We start from the raw sequence: 15,063 nt of genomic DNA, 5'->3' as shown, positions 1-15,063 counted from the left end.
AATGCAATATTCCAGATGAAGCTGAACTAGTGACTTTGACAAGTTTAACATAAGCTCTTGTGCTCTGTGCCCCTATTAATAAAGCCCAGGATACTCTAAGCTTTATTACCTGTAGCTGTGGTGTACTTTGATTTCCAAAAGGCATTCAACAAGGTGCCACATTAAAGATGTCTTCACAGAATAAGAGTTCATGTTATAGTGGGTAACATATCAGCACCAATAGAGGATTAGTTAGCTAACAGGAAGCAGAGAGTAGGGATAAACAGGTCTTTTTCGGACTGGCAAACTGTTACTAGTGGAGTGTCACAAGGACAGTGTTTCGGACTGGCAAACTGTTACTAGTGGAGTGTCACAAGGACAGTGTTTCGGACTGGCAAACTGTTACTAGTGGAGTGTCACAAGGACAGTGTTTCGGACTGGCAAACTGTTACTAGTGGAGTGTCACAAGGACAGTGCTGGGGCTTCAACTATTTACAATCTATATTAATGACTTAGTTGAAGGGATCAAATGTATGATTACTAAATTTGCTGATGGTAATATAGGTAGGAAATTAAGTTGTCAAGCGGACATAAAGGGACTACAAAAGTTAGATAGGTTAAGTGAGTTGGCAAAAATTTGGCTAATCACAAAATCACAGATTCACACAGTGCAGAAGAGGCCCTTTGGCCCATCAAGTCTGCACCGACATGTGAGAAACACCTGACCTACCTACCTAATCCCATTTACCAGCGCTTGGCCCATAGCCTTGAATGTTATGATGTGCCAAGTGCTCAACCAGGTACTTATTAAAAGATGTGAGGCAACCCGCCTCCACCACCCTCCCAGGCAGTGCATTCCAGACCGTCACCACCATGTTTTTCCTCACATCCCCTTAAACCTCCTGCCCTCACCTTGAACTTATATCGCCCTTGTGACTGACCCTTCAACTAAGGGTAATGAAGTGTCAAGTGGGAAATAACGAACTTGTTCACTTGGGCAAGATGAATAGAAAAGCAGCATATTACTCTAATGGAGAGAGATTGCAGCACTCAGTGGTACAGACGGATCTGGGTGTGCAGGTACATAAATCACAAGAAGTTAGTATGCAGATACAGCAAGTGATTAGGAAGGCAAATGTTGGTGTTCATTGCAAGTGGAATCAGTATAAATGCAGGGAAGTGTTTCTACAGCTGTAGGACATTAGTTAGACTGCAACTGGAATGTTGTGTACAGTTTTGGGTTTGTGTGTATATATATATTTTATATATATGTATATATAGAGGAGGAGGTGGATGGGGAGGAGGAGATTGGGGAGGAGGGCGAATGGGGAGGGGAGCTGGGGAGGAGGGAGGATTGAGGAAGATGGGGAGCAGGTATCAGGAAGGAGGAGGGTGGGGAGGAGGAGGATGGGAAAGGAGTAATAGGGAAGAAGTGTGTAGGGAGGAGGGGCGTGGAGAGGAGGGGGGATGGGGACGAAGGTATTGGGGAGGAGAGGATTGTGGATGGGGGGTTGGGGAATAGAGGATTGGGAAGGAGGGTAGTGGGGGGAGGGTATTGTGGATGAGGAGGATGGGGAGGAAGATATTGGGAGGAGGGGATTGGGAAGGAGGGGAAAAGGGAGGAGGAGATTAGGAAGCAGGAGGATGGGGGAGTGAATTGAGGAGGGGAAGGATGGGGATGAGGGGATTAGGAAGAATGGGGATGTGGAGGAGGGGATTGGGAAGAAGAGGGATGGGTAGGGGGGTATTGTGGATGAGGGGATGGGTGTGGGCATTGTCAAGGAGAGGGTTGGGGAGGAAGGAGCGGGGAAGGAGTGTATTGTGGAGGCAGGGTTTGTGGATGAGGAAGATGGGGATGAGGGGACTGGGAAGGCGGAGGATGGAGAGGAGGTGGTTGGGAAGGAGGAGGATGGGGATGAGGGGATTGCGAAGGAGGGGGATGGGGATGAGGGGATTGTGCATGAGGGGATGGGGATGAAGGGATTGTGCATAAGGGGTTAGGGTGGAGGGAATTGTGGAGGAGGATGATGGGAAGGAGGAGGAAGGGCTGGAGGGGATTGTGGATGAGGAGTATGTGGCGGGGGGCATTGTGGTGAGGTGGATGGGCAGGAGGGAATTGGGGAAGAGGGGATTGGGGACGAAATGGATTGGGGGGAGGGGATTGCAGAGGAAGGGGATTGGGGCTGAGGGGGATGGGAAGGAGAGGAATTGGAGTGGAAAAGAATGTGTTGGAGGGAATTGGGTAAGAGTGGATTGGGAAGGAGGGGGATGGGGAGGAGGTGATAGTGGATGATGGGAATGGGTAGGAGGGGATTGGGAAGGAGGGGGGTTAGGAGCAGGGAATTGGGAAGGAGGAGGATGTGGTGAGGGACTTTGGGTAAGGGGTATATGGAGGAGGGTATTGTGGTGTGGGGGTTGGGGAGGAGGGGGATAGGGAGGAGGGGTCTGGGAAGGTGGGGAATGGGGAGGAGGATATTGGGAAGGTGGGTGAGGAGGAGGAAGGGAATGGGAAGGAGGGCATAAGGAGCAGGGGTATGAGCAGGAGGTGATTGTGAATGAGGGAGCTCAGGATAAGTGGATTGTGGATGAGGGGATGGGGAGGAGAGGATTGGGGAGAAGGGGAATGGGGAGGAGGAGGATGGGGAGGAGTGAGCTGGAAAGGAGGGGGCTTGGGATGAGGGGAATTGGGATGAGGGGAAGGTGGGGGATGGGGAAGAGAGAATTGGGCAGGAGGGGGGATTGAGAAGAGTAGATTTGGGAGGAGAGGATTGGGCGGAAGGGGTTGGGAAGGAGGGTGATTGGGAAAAAGGGATTGTGGATGAGGGGGATGGGGAGGAGGGAACTGTGGAGGAGGGGAATTGTGAGGAGAGGGATTGGGGAGGAGGGGAACGGGGAGAAGGGGACGGGGAAGGTGGGAGATGGGGAGGAGGGAATTGTGGACCAGGGGGTAGGGAGGAGGGGATTGGGAAGGAGGGGGGATGTTGAGATTGGGAAGGTGGGGAGGAGGGGATTGGGAAAGAAGGATGGCGAGGAGAGAATTGGCTAAGGGGTGATTGGGGAAGGAGGGGATTGGGGAGGAGGGGGTGGGGTGGACGTGGTTTGGGGAGGAGGTGGTTTGGGAAGCAGGGTGATGGGGAGGAGGGGGACATGGTGGAGGGATAGGGAGGGAGGAATTGGTAAGAGTGGATTGGGAGAGGAGGTTGGCTAGGAGGGGATTGGGAATGAGGAGGAAGAAGGGATTATGGAATGGGGGATGGGGAGGTGGGTTTTGTGGATAAGGGGGATGAGGAGAAGGGGTTCCTGGATGAAGGGAATGGAGAGTAGGGGATTGGGAAGGAGGGAGATGGGGAGGAGGGGATCATGGATGAGGGGATTGTGGAGGAGGAGGATGCGGAGGAGTGGACTGAGAAGGAGGGGCATGAGAAGGAGGGGGTTGGGGATGAGGGGAATTGGGAGGAGAGGATTGGGAAGGTGGGGGATGGGAGGAGGGGATTGTCGATGAGGGGATGGGGAGAAGTAAGATGGGGAGCAGTGGACTAGGACGGAGGGGTATGAGAAGGAGGGAGTTGGGGATGAAGGGAATTGAGAGGAGGGGATTTGGGAGGAGAGGATTGGGGCGGAAGGGGTTGGAAGGAGTGGGATGGGGAAAAGGGGATTGTAGATGAAGGGAATGGGGAGGAGGGAATTGTGGAGGAGGGGAATGGGGAGGAGAGGGATTGGAGAGGCAGGGAAACTGGAGAGAAAGGCATTGGGCAGGTGGGAGATGGGGAGGAGGGAATTGTGGATGAGAGGGTGAGAAAGAGGAGATTAGGAAGGAGGGGGTGGGAGGAGGGGATTGGGAAGGAGGAGAGTGGGGAGGAGAGGATTTGTAAGGGGGGGAATGGGGGAGGGGTACAGAGATGAGGGGATTGGGAAGATGGAGGATGTGGAGGAAGGGATTGGGAAGAAGGAGGATGGCAGGGAGGGGATTGTGGAGGACGGAAATGGGGGGGAGGGGTTTGTGGACGAAGGGGTGGGGAGGAGGGGTTGGAAATGTGGGGGATGCAGAGGTAAGGGTTGGGTAAGAGGCAATTGGATTGGGGGATTGGGGATGAGGAGGATGGGGAGGATCAGCCTGGGAAGGAGTGGGATGAGGAGGGGCATACTGGGAAGGAGGTATGAGGAGAAGAGATTGGGGATGAGGGGGATGGGCAAGAGTGGATTGGGAGGAGAGGTTTGGGGTGGAAGGGATTGGAATGGAGGAGGTTGGGGAAGAGAGCGTTGTGGATGAGGGGGATGAGGAGCTGGGATTTGGGGAGGAAGGGATTGGGAAGGGGAAGTGGGGATGAGGGGATTTGGAAGGTGGGGGCGAGGGGATTTTAGTTGACGGGACGAGGAGGAGGGGTTTGGGAAGGAGGGGAATGGAGAGAAGGGGATTGGGAAGGAGGGGGCTGGGGGAGACTGGATTGGGGTGGAAGGGGATGTGGGGGAGAATGTGAACGGGGGAAAGGGGAAGGGGCTGGGGCGGCAGGGGACTGGGAGGAGATGTGAATGAGAAGCAGGGGAAGAGGGAGTCAGGGAGGAGTGGGAGAGGAAGGAGGGGGAAGGAGAGAGGAGAGAGGGTAGTGATGTTCATTATTTAATTGAGGGCAGGTGATGTTAACTGAGAATTTATAACTTTTTCCTCAGTGACTTGTCTCCATCTTTTAACAAGCTCTTCTGGGGATTTTGACCTGTTCATGTCAGGCTTCAACATGTTTGTATACAAAATATGTTCCTCATCCTTGACACTGGTGTTATTTCTGATTCCAGACGGATTGTGCCATATGGACTAACTAATGTACAAAGGCATAAACGCTCAAACAACGAGGGAACACCTGGCTCCCTGGATAAACCAAGAGTTCGATGTGTCTGTGTCGAGGAGATGGATGGAGAGTGTGGCCAATTCTGCAGCCATTCTAGAAGGTGTGGAGAGTTGGACACTCCCTGAGTATGAATTGTTTGTGAGTCCGATTGGAGAGCAGGCAGATGTAGTTTTGTTGTTCACAGAGGTGTTTCTGTTTAAACCCTGATCTACCGATGCTGTGTCTGGACAGGGATCCACACATAGGCTGAACAACAGCAACTTGTGCAACAAAAACATCCCAGCAGAATGATGGGAGCAGGGACCCACAGCCTATGCAATATCAAACAATTATCTGAACCCCTTACAGTGAAGAACGATGAGGAGCAGATCCAGGGAGGCAGTGGATATGATGAGGAATGCCCTTATCATGCCCAAAGTTAAGGACATCTGCTTGGGACTGGAGAGGACATGGAGCAGACGGGGAAGGATCACAGAATAGAATAGAATTATTAGGATCCAGTTGTTGTGATTGACATGGGTACCAATGACATATGTCAAACTAAGAAAGAGGTTTTGCTGAGGGTGTATGAGCAGAGAGGGTTTAAATGATAAAGCAGATCCACAAAGGTAATAATCTCTCGATAATCTCTCGCTAAGCCACGAGCAAATTGGCGTAGGATAAATAAGATTAGAAAGTTAAATGCGTGCCACAAAGATTAATGTGGGAGAACCGGCTTTCGATTGATGGAGCATTGGCATCAGTACTGGTGAAAGTAGGAGTTATACCATTGGGATGGTCTTCACCTGAACCGTGCTCGGGCCAGAGGGGGAGGAGGGTTCGGGTAGATGGAAAATTAGAAATCCCAAGATAAACATTGAGGCAATAGGAAAATATATCAATGTGGGTAAAGACAAGCTGACTGGGACGGGATGGGACAGAGTTTAACGGTTATAGTGTATGCAGGGAATAGCAGTAAAAAATAAATTAGAAGTTGCTTTATCTGAATGAACAGAGCATCCTCAGTGAGATAGATAAAGTAATGGCACAAATAGAGATAAATGTTTTAGATCTATTCACCGTTACAGATACATGGTTACAAGGTGATCAAGGTTGACAGAGTACAAAAGAAGCAGAATGGAAAAGGATAAGAGGCAGCCCTGATAGTAAATGATGACATAAGGAAATTAATGAGAAAGGATCTTGGCTCAGAAAACCAAGAAGTAAAATCAAAATGGGTGGAGATTAGGAATAGCAAAATTCAGAAATCACTGGTGGGAGTAGGTTATAGGTCCCTTAACAGTAGTTATAGCATTGGATAAAGCACTAAACAAGAAATAATTGGAGCTTATAACAGAGACAATGGCCTGAATTTTTAGGTTGGTTGGCAGGCACAGGAGCAGCCGACTGTGCTCAGCCCCTGACCACAATTTCACACTGGCTGGCCAATTAATGGCTAGCCAGCGTGAAACACGTGCTGAGAAGTTCAGCGCTGCCGGGGTGGAGGTCAGGAAGAGGGTGGGCACTGACATCAGCACAGGTACAGGCTGAAGACCTGAAAAGCACATGCTCTCCCACTCTCTCACTTACACACACTCACTCTCTCATACACACACCCTCACTCATTCACAAACACACTCACTCTCTCTCACACTCACTCTCACACACTAACTCAATCCTTCTCTCAAGCATACACTTACCCTGTCTCTCAGAAATGCACTCCCCACTGACACACATTCGACCACTCATTCATTCTCTCACACACTCATGCAATCTCTCACATAAACACACACTCACTCTCTCTCTCACACACACTCACTCTCTCTCACACCCTCACTCTCTCTCTCACACACACACACTCTCACACACTCTCTCCCTCTCACATACACACACTCAATCTGTCACACACACACTCACAGAAATGCGCTCTGTCACACAATCATTCAGTCATACTCTCAATCATTCTCTCATACACACACTCACTCTCTCACTTAAACACTCACTCATTCTCACACACATATCATCTCTCTCCCACACTCAGAGAAATTCATTCACTCTTTCACACACATGCACACTCCCTCAGAAACAAACTCACTCACACACTCACTCACTTTCTCACATAAACAATCGCTCACCCTTTCACACACTCATTAGGTCTCTCACATACAGACTTAATCATTCTCTCTCACACACTCAAGCACTCTCTCAACACACCACACTCAATCTGTCTCGTGCAGACTCACTCTCTCTCTCTCTCTCTCTCACACCTCATTCACACTCTCTCTCTCACATGTGCGCGCACACACACCCACACACATTCGCTCACTATCTCGCACAGACTCACTCTCTCACATACACACTCTCAATCATTCTCCCACACATACACAAACATTCTCTCATACAGATTCAATCACTCTCTCACACACTCTGACACTCGCACACACTCACTCACTTTCTCAAACACACACACATACACTCTCAATCACTCTCTCACACCTACACACTCACTCTCTCACTCATACACATACAATCACTCACTAATACACCGAGCAGAATTTTGCCCTCGGATGGCGTGTGGCCTCCACCGGCTCAGCGGTGGGCGCACAGCCGATCCCCGCCACCGAAACGGGCCCTGCCGCCATTTTGAGTTGGCGGGCCAATTAAGCCCTGCCCATAGCACTTCCTGTGCAGGGCGGGAGGGATTCCCCATCTGTCAAAGTGTGCTCTTTTGCGCACTGCTCCCTGAGGCAAAGTCCTATCTCAGGGAGATTTGTGAGAGGTAAATGAAATCTAAAAATAGATAAATATTAAAATTATTAACATGTCCCCCTCATGTGACAATGTCACATGAGATGAGACATGTTAGTAATAAACACTTAAAATTTATTACATTTTTAAAAAACGGACATAAAACTTCATCCTGCCAGTGGATGAGGTTTCATGAATACTCTGGAACCCGCTGGGGCTCCTGGCCTGCCCACCAGCCTTAAGGTTGGACGGGCAGGGTCTTTAACAAGGTTAATTAGCCTGTCAATGGCCTTAATTGGCCACTGACAGGTTGGCGGGTGGACAGCTGATTTAGCTGTCCGCCCGCCTTCCTAAAAATTTAAATGCCCGGGATGTGGTCGGGGATTCCTCCCGATGTCATCCCGCATCATATTCCCCTCGGCGCGCGAGCCCTGCCTCCAAATCGCCGAGGGGAAAATCCTGGCCACCATCTCTCTCCCACACACTCAGACACTCACTTCACTCTTTCACACACAATCACTCTTTCTCACAAACACCTACACTCACTCATTTTGTCACACACTCACTCAATCCCTAACTCTCACATGCTCATTCTCTCACACACACACACACACACACACACACACATACACTCACTTTCTCATATGCAGAAACACTCACTGTCACACATGCACATACACACACACTCACTCTCACACAAACTCATTCTCCCAAATACATTCACACTCTCACAAATTCACTGTCTCTCTCTTCACACGCACTCACTCTGTCTCACACACAAATTCACTCTCTCAGAAAACTGCTCACTAATGTACTAATGCAATCTCTCACACACACACTCTCACTGTCTCTCACACACACACTAACTCTCTCACACACACAGCAATTCTCTCTCACACACCATCTCTCTCCCACATGCAGAAACACTCACTCTCTCACACATGCACGCATTCATGCACTCTCACACACAATCAATCTCTAACAAATGCACTCAATGTCTCTCACACACTTAGTCTCACACTCTTCTCGCACTCTCACTCACTCTCTCACATAAATAATCACTTGCTCTCTTTCACACATACAGGCTAACTCACACACACACACTCACTCGCTCACATGCACACTCACTCACTGTTGCACAAATACACTCATTCACTCTTTCACATACACTCACTCATACACACACTCTCTCACACACTCATTATTTCTCATATACAATCATACTCACTCACATACACACATGCACACCCACCCACTCTCTCTCATACATACACACTCTGTCTCTTACACACACACACTCACTCTCTCAGTATTCCACTCACTCACACAATCATTCACTCACTCATCCACTCACACACTCATTCACTCTCACACATTATCTCATGCAATTTTTCACACTCTCTCTCTCATACACACTCTCACACCAACACATACATACACACACACTCTCTCTCACAAATGTACACTCACTCACTCTCTCACACATATACTCACTTACTCTTGCACACACATGCACTCTTTCTCTCGCACACACATTTACTCTCTTACAAATGCACTGTCTCTCACACACTCTCTCTCTCTCTTACACACTCACTCTCTTTCACACACTCATTAACTCCCTCTCACACATTCACTCATATTCTCATAATCACTCACTCACACTCACTCATTCTCTCTCACACACTCACTCACACTCACTCACACACACTCATTCACTCACTCTCACATAAACACTCGCTCACTCTCTCTCTCAAACACACACTCACACTCTGTCTCACACATACATTAATGCAATCTCGCACACGCAAACTCACTCACTCTCTCACACACATACTCCCTCTCACACACACACTCCCTCTCACACACACTCTCTCACACACACAAACACACACTTAATTTCTCACACACATTCTCACTCAATCTCACACACACTCAATCTCTCTCACGCACACATGCTCACCCAGTCTCTCACACACACAATCATTCAGTCTCACACACACACACTCGCTCACTCTCATGCACAGGCACTCACTCACTCACACACACACTTGCTCACACACACTCATTCTCACATGCACACACACACTCACTCTAACACTCACACATTCACATGAACACACACTCTCTCACATGCACACACACACTTACTCACACACACACTCACACTCACTCACTCACTCTTACACACACACTCACTCTCTCACATACACAATTTCTCACACGCACTCACTCACTCAGTCTTTAATACACACACTCACTCTCACACACACACAAACATTCAGTCTCACACACATACACATTCACCCACTCTCTCTGACACAAACTTACTTACTCTCTCACAGACACACATAATCGTTGAGTCTCTCTCTCTCTCACAGGCCCAATCACTTGCTCTTTCTCACACTTACTCATTTTCTCTCACACACCTAAACGCTCACTCACTCCTCACAGACACACATAATTATTCAGTCTCTATCTCACATTCAACTACTCTCCCTCACACACACTCCCTTTCTCTCCCACAGTCTCTCTCACAAAGACACACTCACTCTCATACACACACACATACTCTTTCACATTCCCACACACTCTCTCTGACTCACACACACTCTCACACATGTACACACGTACATTCATTCAAACAAACAAACAGACACATACACATTCACATGCACACACTCACTCTCTCACACACACTCACTCGCTCACATGCACACTCACTCAGACACACTCTTTCTCACATGCACGCTCACTTGCACACACATGCTCACTCTCATACACACACTCACTTACTGTCTCTCTCTTACTCTCACTCACACACACACACATGCTCTCTCAATCACTCACTCTCTCTCACACACACACACACTCTTTCACATGCACACACTCTCTCACACACTCACTCACTCCCTTTCACACTTAACTGCTCTCTCACACTCAACTACTATCTCTCACACTCATTCTCTCACACACTCTCTTTCTCTCACCACAATCTCTCTCACAAAGACCCACTCGCTCTCAAACACACACACACACACTCGCTCACATGCACACCCACTCAGACACTCACTCTCTCTCACACATGCACTCACTCGCTCACACACAAACACATTTGCTCACACACACATTCACGCTCACACACATTTGCTCACATACACTCACATGCACACTCACACTCTCACACACATGTTCACTCTCTCACACACACGCTCACTCCCACACACACACTCACTTACTGTCTCTCTCTCTCACTCACACACACACACTCTCTCTCAATCACTCTCACTCTCTCACATACACTCACTCTTTCACACACGCACTCACTCTCTCAAACACACACTCACTCTCTCACACACACAATCGTTTTCTCACAAACACACAATCAATCTCTCTTACACACACTCATATATACACACATACTCGCTTACTCACTCCCTCTCACACACACTCTCTCACACTCACTGTCCCTTACACACACACTCTCACAAAGACACACTCACTCTCAAACTCTCTCACATAAACTTTCACATGCACACACACTCTGACTCACATAGTCTCACGCATGTCCATGCACTCTCTCTCTCACACCACAAACACACAGACACACAACCACGCTTTCTCACACACACTCACTCATTCTCTCTCACACTTGCTTGTTCTCTCTCACACTCACTCACATACCTACACACTCACTCACACTCTCTCCCACACACACACATGCACACTCGCTCACGTTCTCAACACACACTCACTCTCTCTCACCCCCGCTCTTTCTCATTCCCACTCACTCACTCTCTCACACACAATCACTCTCTCTCAAGCACATTCTCACACAAAGACACACTCACTCTCAAACTCTCACACATACACTTTCACATGCACACACATACTCTGACTCACACATTCTCATACATGTACACACATACACTCACTCTCTCCCACTCATTCTCTCTCACACTCACTCATTCTCACAATCACTCTCTCTCACAATCTCTCAGAGACTCTCTCACATGCACACTCACTCTCTCACACACCTACACACTCACTCACTCACTCACACATAGACACACTTTCACTCTCTTAGACACAGACACTCATTCACACACACCCACTCACTCTCTCACACACACCCACTCACTCTCTCACACACCCACTCCTCCCTCTCTCTCACATATACTCTCCAAGACACACACTCACACTCTCTCACACACACTCACTCACTATTACACACACACACACTCAATCAGTCTCTCACACACACTTATTTTCTCTCTCTGACACACATACACTCGCTCACAGTCTCTTACACACACCTCACTCAAATTGTATCATGTATATGCACACTCTCTCTCACACACACAATCACACTCTCTCCCACACTCTCTCACACACACTCACTCATCCTCTCACACAGGCATACTCACTCTCCCTCACACACCCACAAATTAACTCATTCACTGCCTCACACACATACTCTTACATGCACTCTCTCTGACACACCACAGACACACACACACACACTCAGTCATTATCATACTCACTCGCTCTCTCTCACACTCGTTCACTCTCATACTCGCTCACTCTCTCTCACACTCAATCTCTCTCTCAAGCACACTCACTCACTCACACACACACACCTACATACCCCCTCACTCACTCTCTCACACATGGACACACACACTCTCTCTCACACACACAGTCTCACTTTCTCAACATACACACTCACTCACTCTCTCACTCACACATACACTTTCTATTGCACACTTTCTCTCTCACTCCCTCTCTCCCTCATTCACTCTTTCTCCAACATACTCTCACACTCACATACTCACTCTCACATTCACTCACACACAATTACTCCCTCTCATACTCACTCACACACACTCACAGACAAACACTCACACTCATTCTCTCTCACACACACTCACTCACTCTCTGACATACACACACACATGAATTTTGTCTCATACGCACTCTCCCTCACACACACTCGATCTCTCTCACACACGCTTGCTTGCACCCACAAAGATGCACATGCACTCACTGGCTCTCACACACACACACACTCACACTCGTACAAATCCTCACACTCTCTCACACATGTACTCACTCTCTCAGACACTCACTCGCTCTCTCTCACACTCACACACACACTCTCTCACATGCAAACACACACCCACTCAGTCACATGCACACTCACTCACTAACACACGTATTCAATCACACACATGCACTCATTTATTCACTGTCTCTCATACACATGCATAGTCACTCTATCTCACACACACTCATCTCTCTCACCAGCACATTCACTCTCACATGTACAAAGCCTCACATTCACTCTCACACATACTCAATCTCTCTCACACACACTCTCACACTCACACTCTCTCACACTCACTCACTCACTCATTCTCATGCGCACACTCACTCTCACACACACTCTCTCACACACACCTACTCTCACACGCTCGCTCACTCTCACACAATCAGTCACTCTCTCTCACAGATACTTACTCACTGTCCCAGACACACACACAATCACTCTCTCTCACACACACACTCCATCACACACACAATCACTCACTTTCTCCCTCACACATGCACCCATACACACTCACTCTCTCACATTCACTCACTCTCTCTCACGCATATACAAACACACTCTCGCACATACACATACTCACACTCACACATACACTCACTCTCTCTCATACAGGCACTCTCTCTCACACACATTCACTCGCTCATACACAATCTCTGTCAAACTCAATCTCTGTCAAATACACACTCACTCTTTTTCACTCACTCTCTCACACACACACACACTCTCTCTTTCACATACACATTCGCTCTTTCACACACACACACACACACACTCTCTCTCAGATACTTGCTCACTGTCCCAGACACACACACAGACCTGCTCACTGTCTCACACACACAAACTCCCTCACACACACAATCACCCTCTCTCTCACACATGTAATTTCACACACAGTCCCTCACTCTCTGTCTCACACATGCACCCACACACACTCACACTCTCTCTCTCACATTCACTCACACTCTCACACACACGCAAACACACTCTTTCACACACACATACTCATGCTCAAATACCCACGCTCACACACACACTCACTCTCTCTCATATGCGCACTCTCTCTCACACACACTCACTCTCTCATACACACTCTCTCTCTCACATTCACGCTCTCACACTCACTCACTCTCTCACAGATACTTACTCACTGTCCCAGACACACACACACTCACACACTCTCTCACACACACTCACTCTCTATCAAATTCAGTCTGTCTCATATACACACACACACACACTCTCTTCCACTCACACTCACTCCCTCTCCCTCACACTCACAAAAACTCATTCACTCACACACACACTAAGTCTCTCTCACACTCATACATTCACACTCTCTCACACACACTCACTCTCTATCAAACACACTATGTCTCATATACACACACACTCTCTCTCCCTCACACTCACTCCCTCTCCCTCACACTCACTCAATCTCTCTCACATTCATGCTCTCACACACTCACTCACTCTCTCTCACAGTTACTTACTGTCCCAGACACACACACAATCACACACACACAGAGTCGCTCGCTCTCTCTGAAAGAGACACACACACACACACACAACTCTCTCACACACAAACACACACACAGTCACTCTCTCTCTCTCACACACACAGTCACTCTCTCTCTCTCACACACACAGATACACGTAAACTTTCACAGACAAACACACACAGAGTCACTCTCTCTCTCTCCCACACGCACACATGCACACACATACACACACACCATCTCCCTCTCTCTCTCACACACACACACAGTCACTCTTTCTCTCTCTCACACACACACAGAGTCACTCTCTCTCACACACACACTCTCTCTCACACTAACACTCATTCACTCGCCCTCTCTCTCACACACACAAACACACACACATTCACTCTCTCTCCAAAAGAGACACACACACTCTCTCTCTCACACAAACACACACAGTCACTCTCTCTCTCTCACACACACAGTCACTCTCTCTCTCTCACACACACAGTCATTCTTTCTTTCTCACACAGATACATGTAAACTTTCTCAGACAAACACACACAGAGTCACTCTCTCTCTCTCCCACACGCACATATGCACACACATACACACACACCATCTCCCTCTCTCTCTCTCACACACACACACAGAGTCACTCTCTCTCACACACACACTCTTTCTCACACTAACACTCATTCACTCGCCCTCTCTTTCACACACACAAACACACACACAGTCACTCTCCAAAAGAGACACACACACACACACACACTCTCTCTCTCACAGAAACACACACAGTCACTCTCTGTCTCTCACACACAGTCACTCTCTCTCTCACACACACAAATACACGTAAACTCTCTCACATAAACACACACAGAGTCACTCTCTCTCTCCCACACACATACACACACACTCTCTCACA

The 15,063-nt window shown here is 48.3% G+C and overlaps 1 protein-coding gene across 1 annotated transcript in view; it reads left to right on the top strand.

Annotated features, from left to right (window-relative positions):
• Positions 1–15,063, top strand: part of LOC121287425 (endothelin-3-like) — a 152,698-nt gene that overhangs the window by 66,161 nt on the left and 71,474 nt on the right. The window contains exon 2 of the mRNA XM_041205293.1: positions 4,771–4,923. Within this exon, the coding sequence (XP_041061227.1) occupies positions 4,771–4,923 (153 nt within the window). The remainder of the gene's footprint in view (positions 1–4,770; positions 4,924–15,063) is intronic.

The sequence above is a fragment of the Carcharodon carcharias genome, chromosome 14 (assembly GCF_017639515.1).
Source record: "Carcharodon carcharias isolate sCarCar2 chromosome 14, sCarCar2.pri, whole genome shotgun sequence".
In the NCBI taxonomy this organism is placed as follows: Eukaryota; Metazoa; Chordata; class Chondrichthyes; order Lamniformes; family Lamnidae; genus Carcharodon; species Carcharodon carcharias.
The sequence above is the reverse complement of the archived record's forward strand: the minus strand, read 5'-3'. Positions and strand labels throughout refer to the sequence as shown.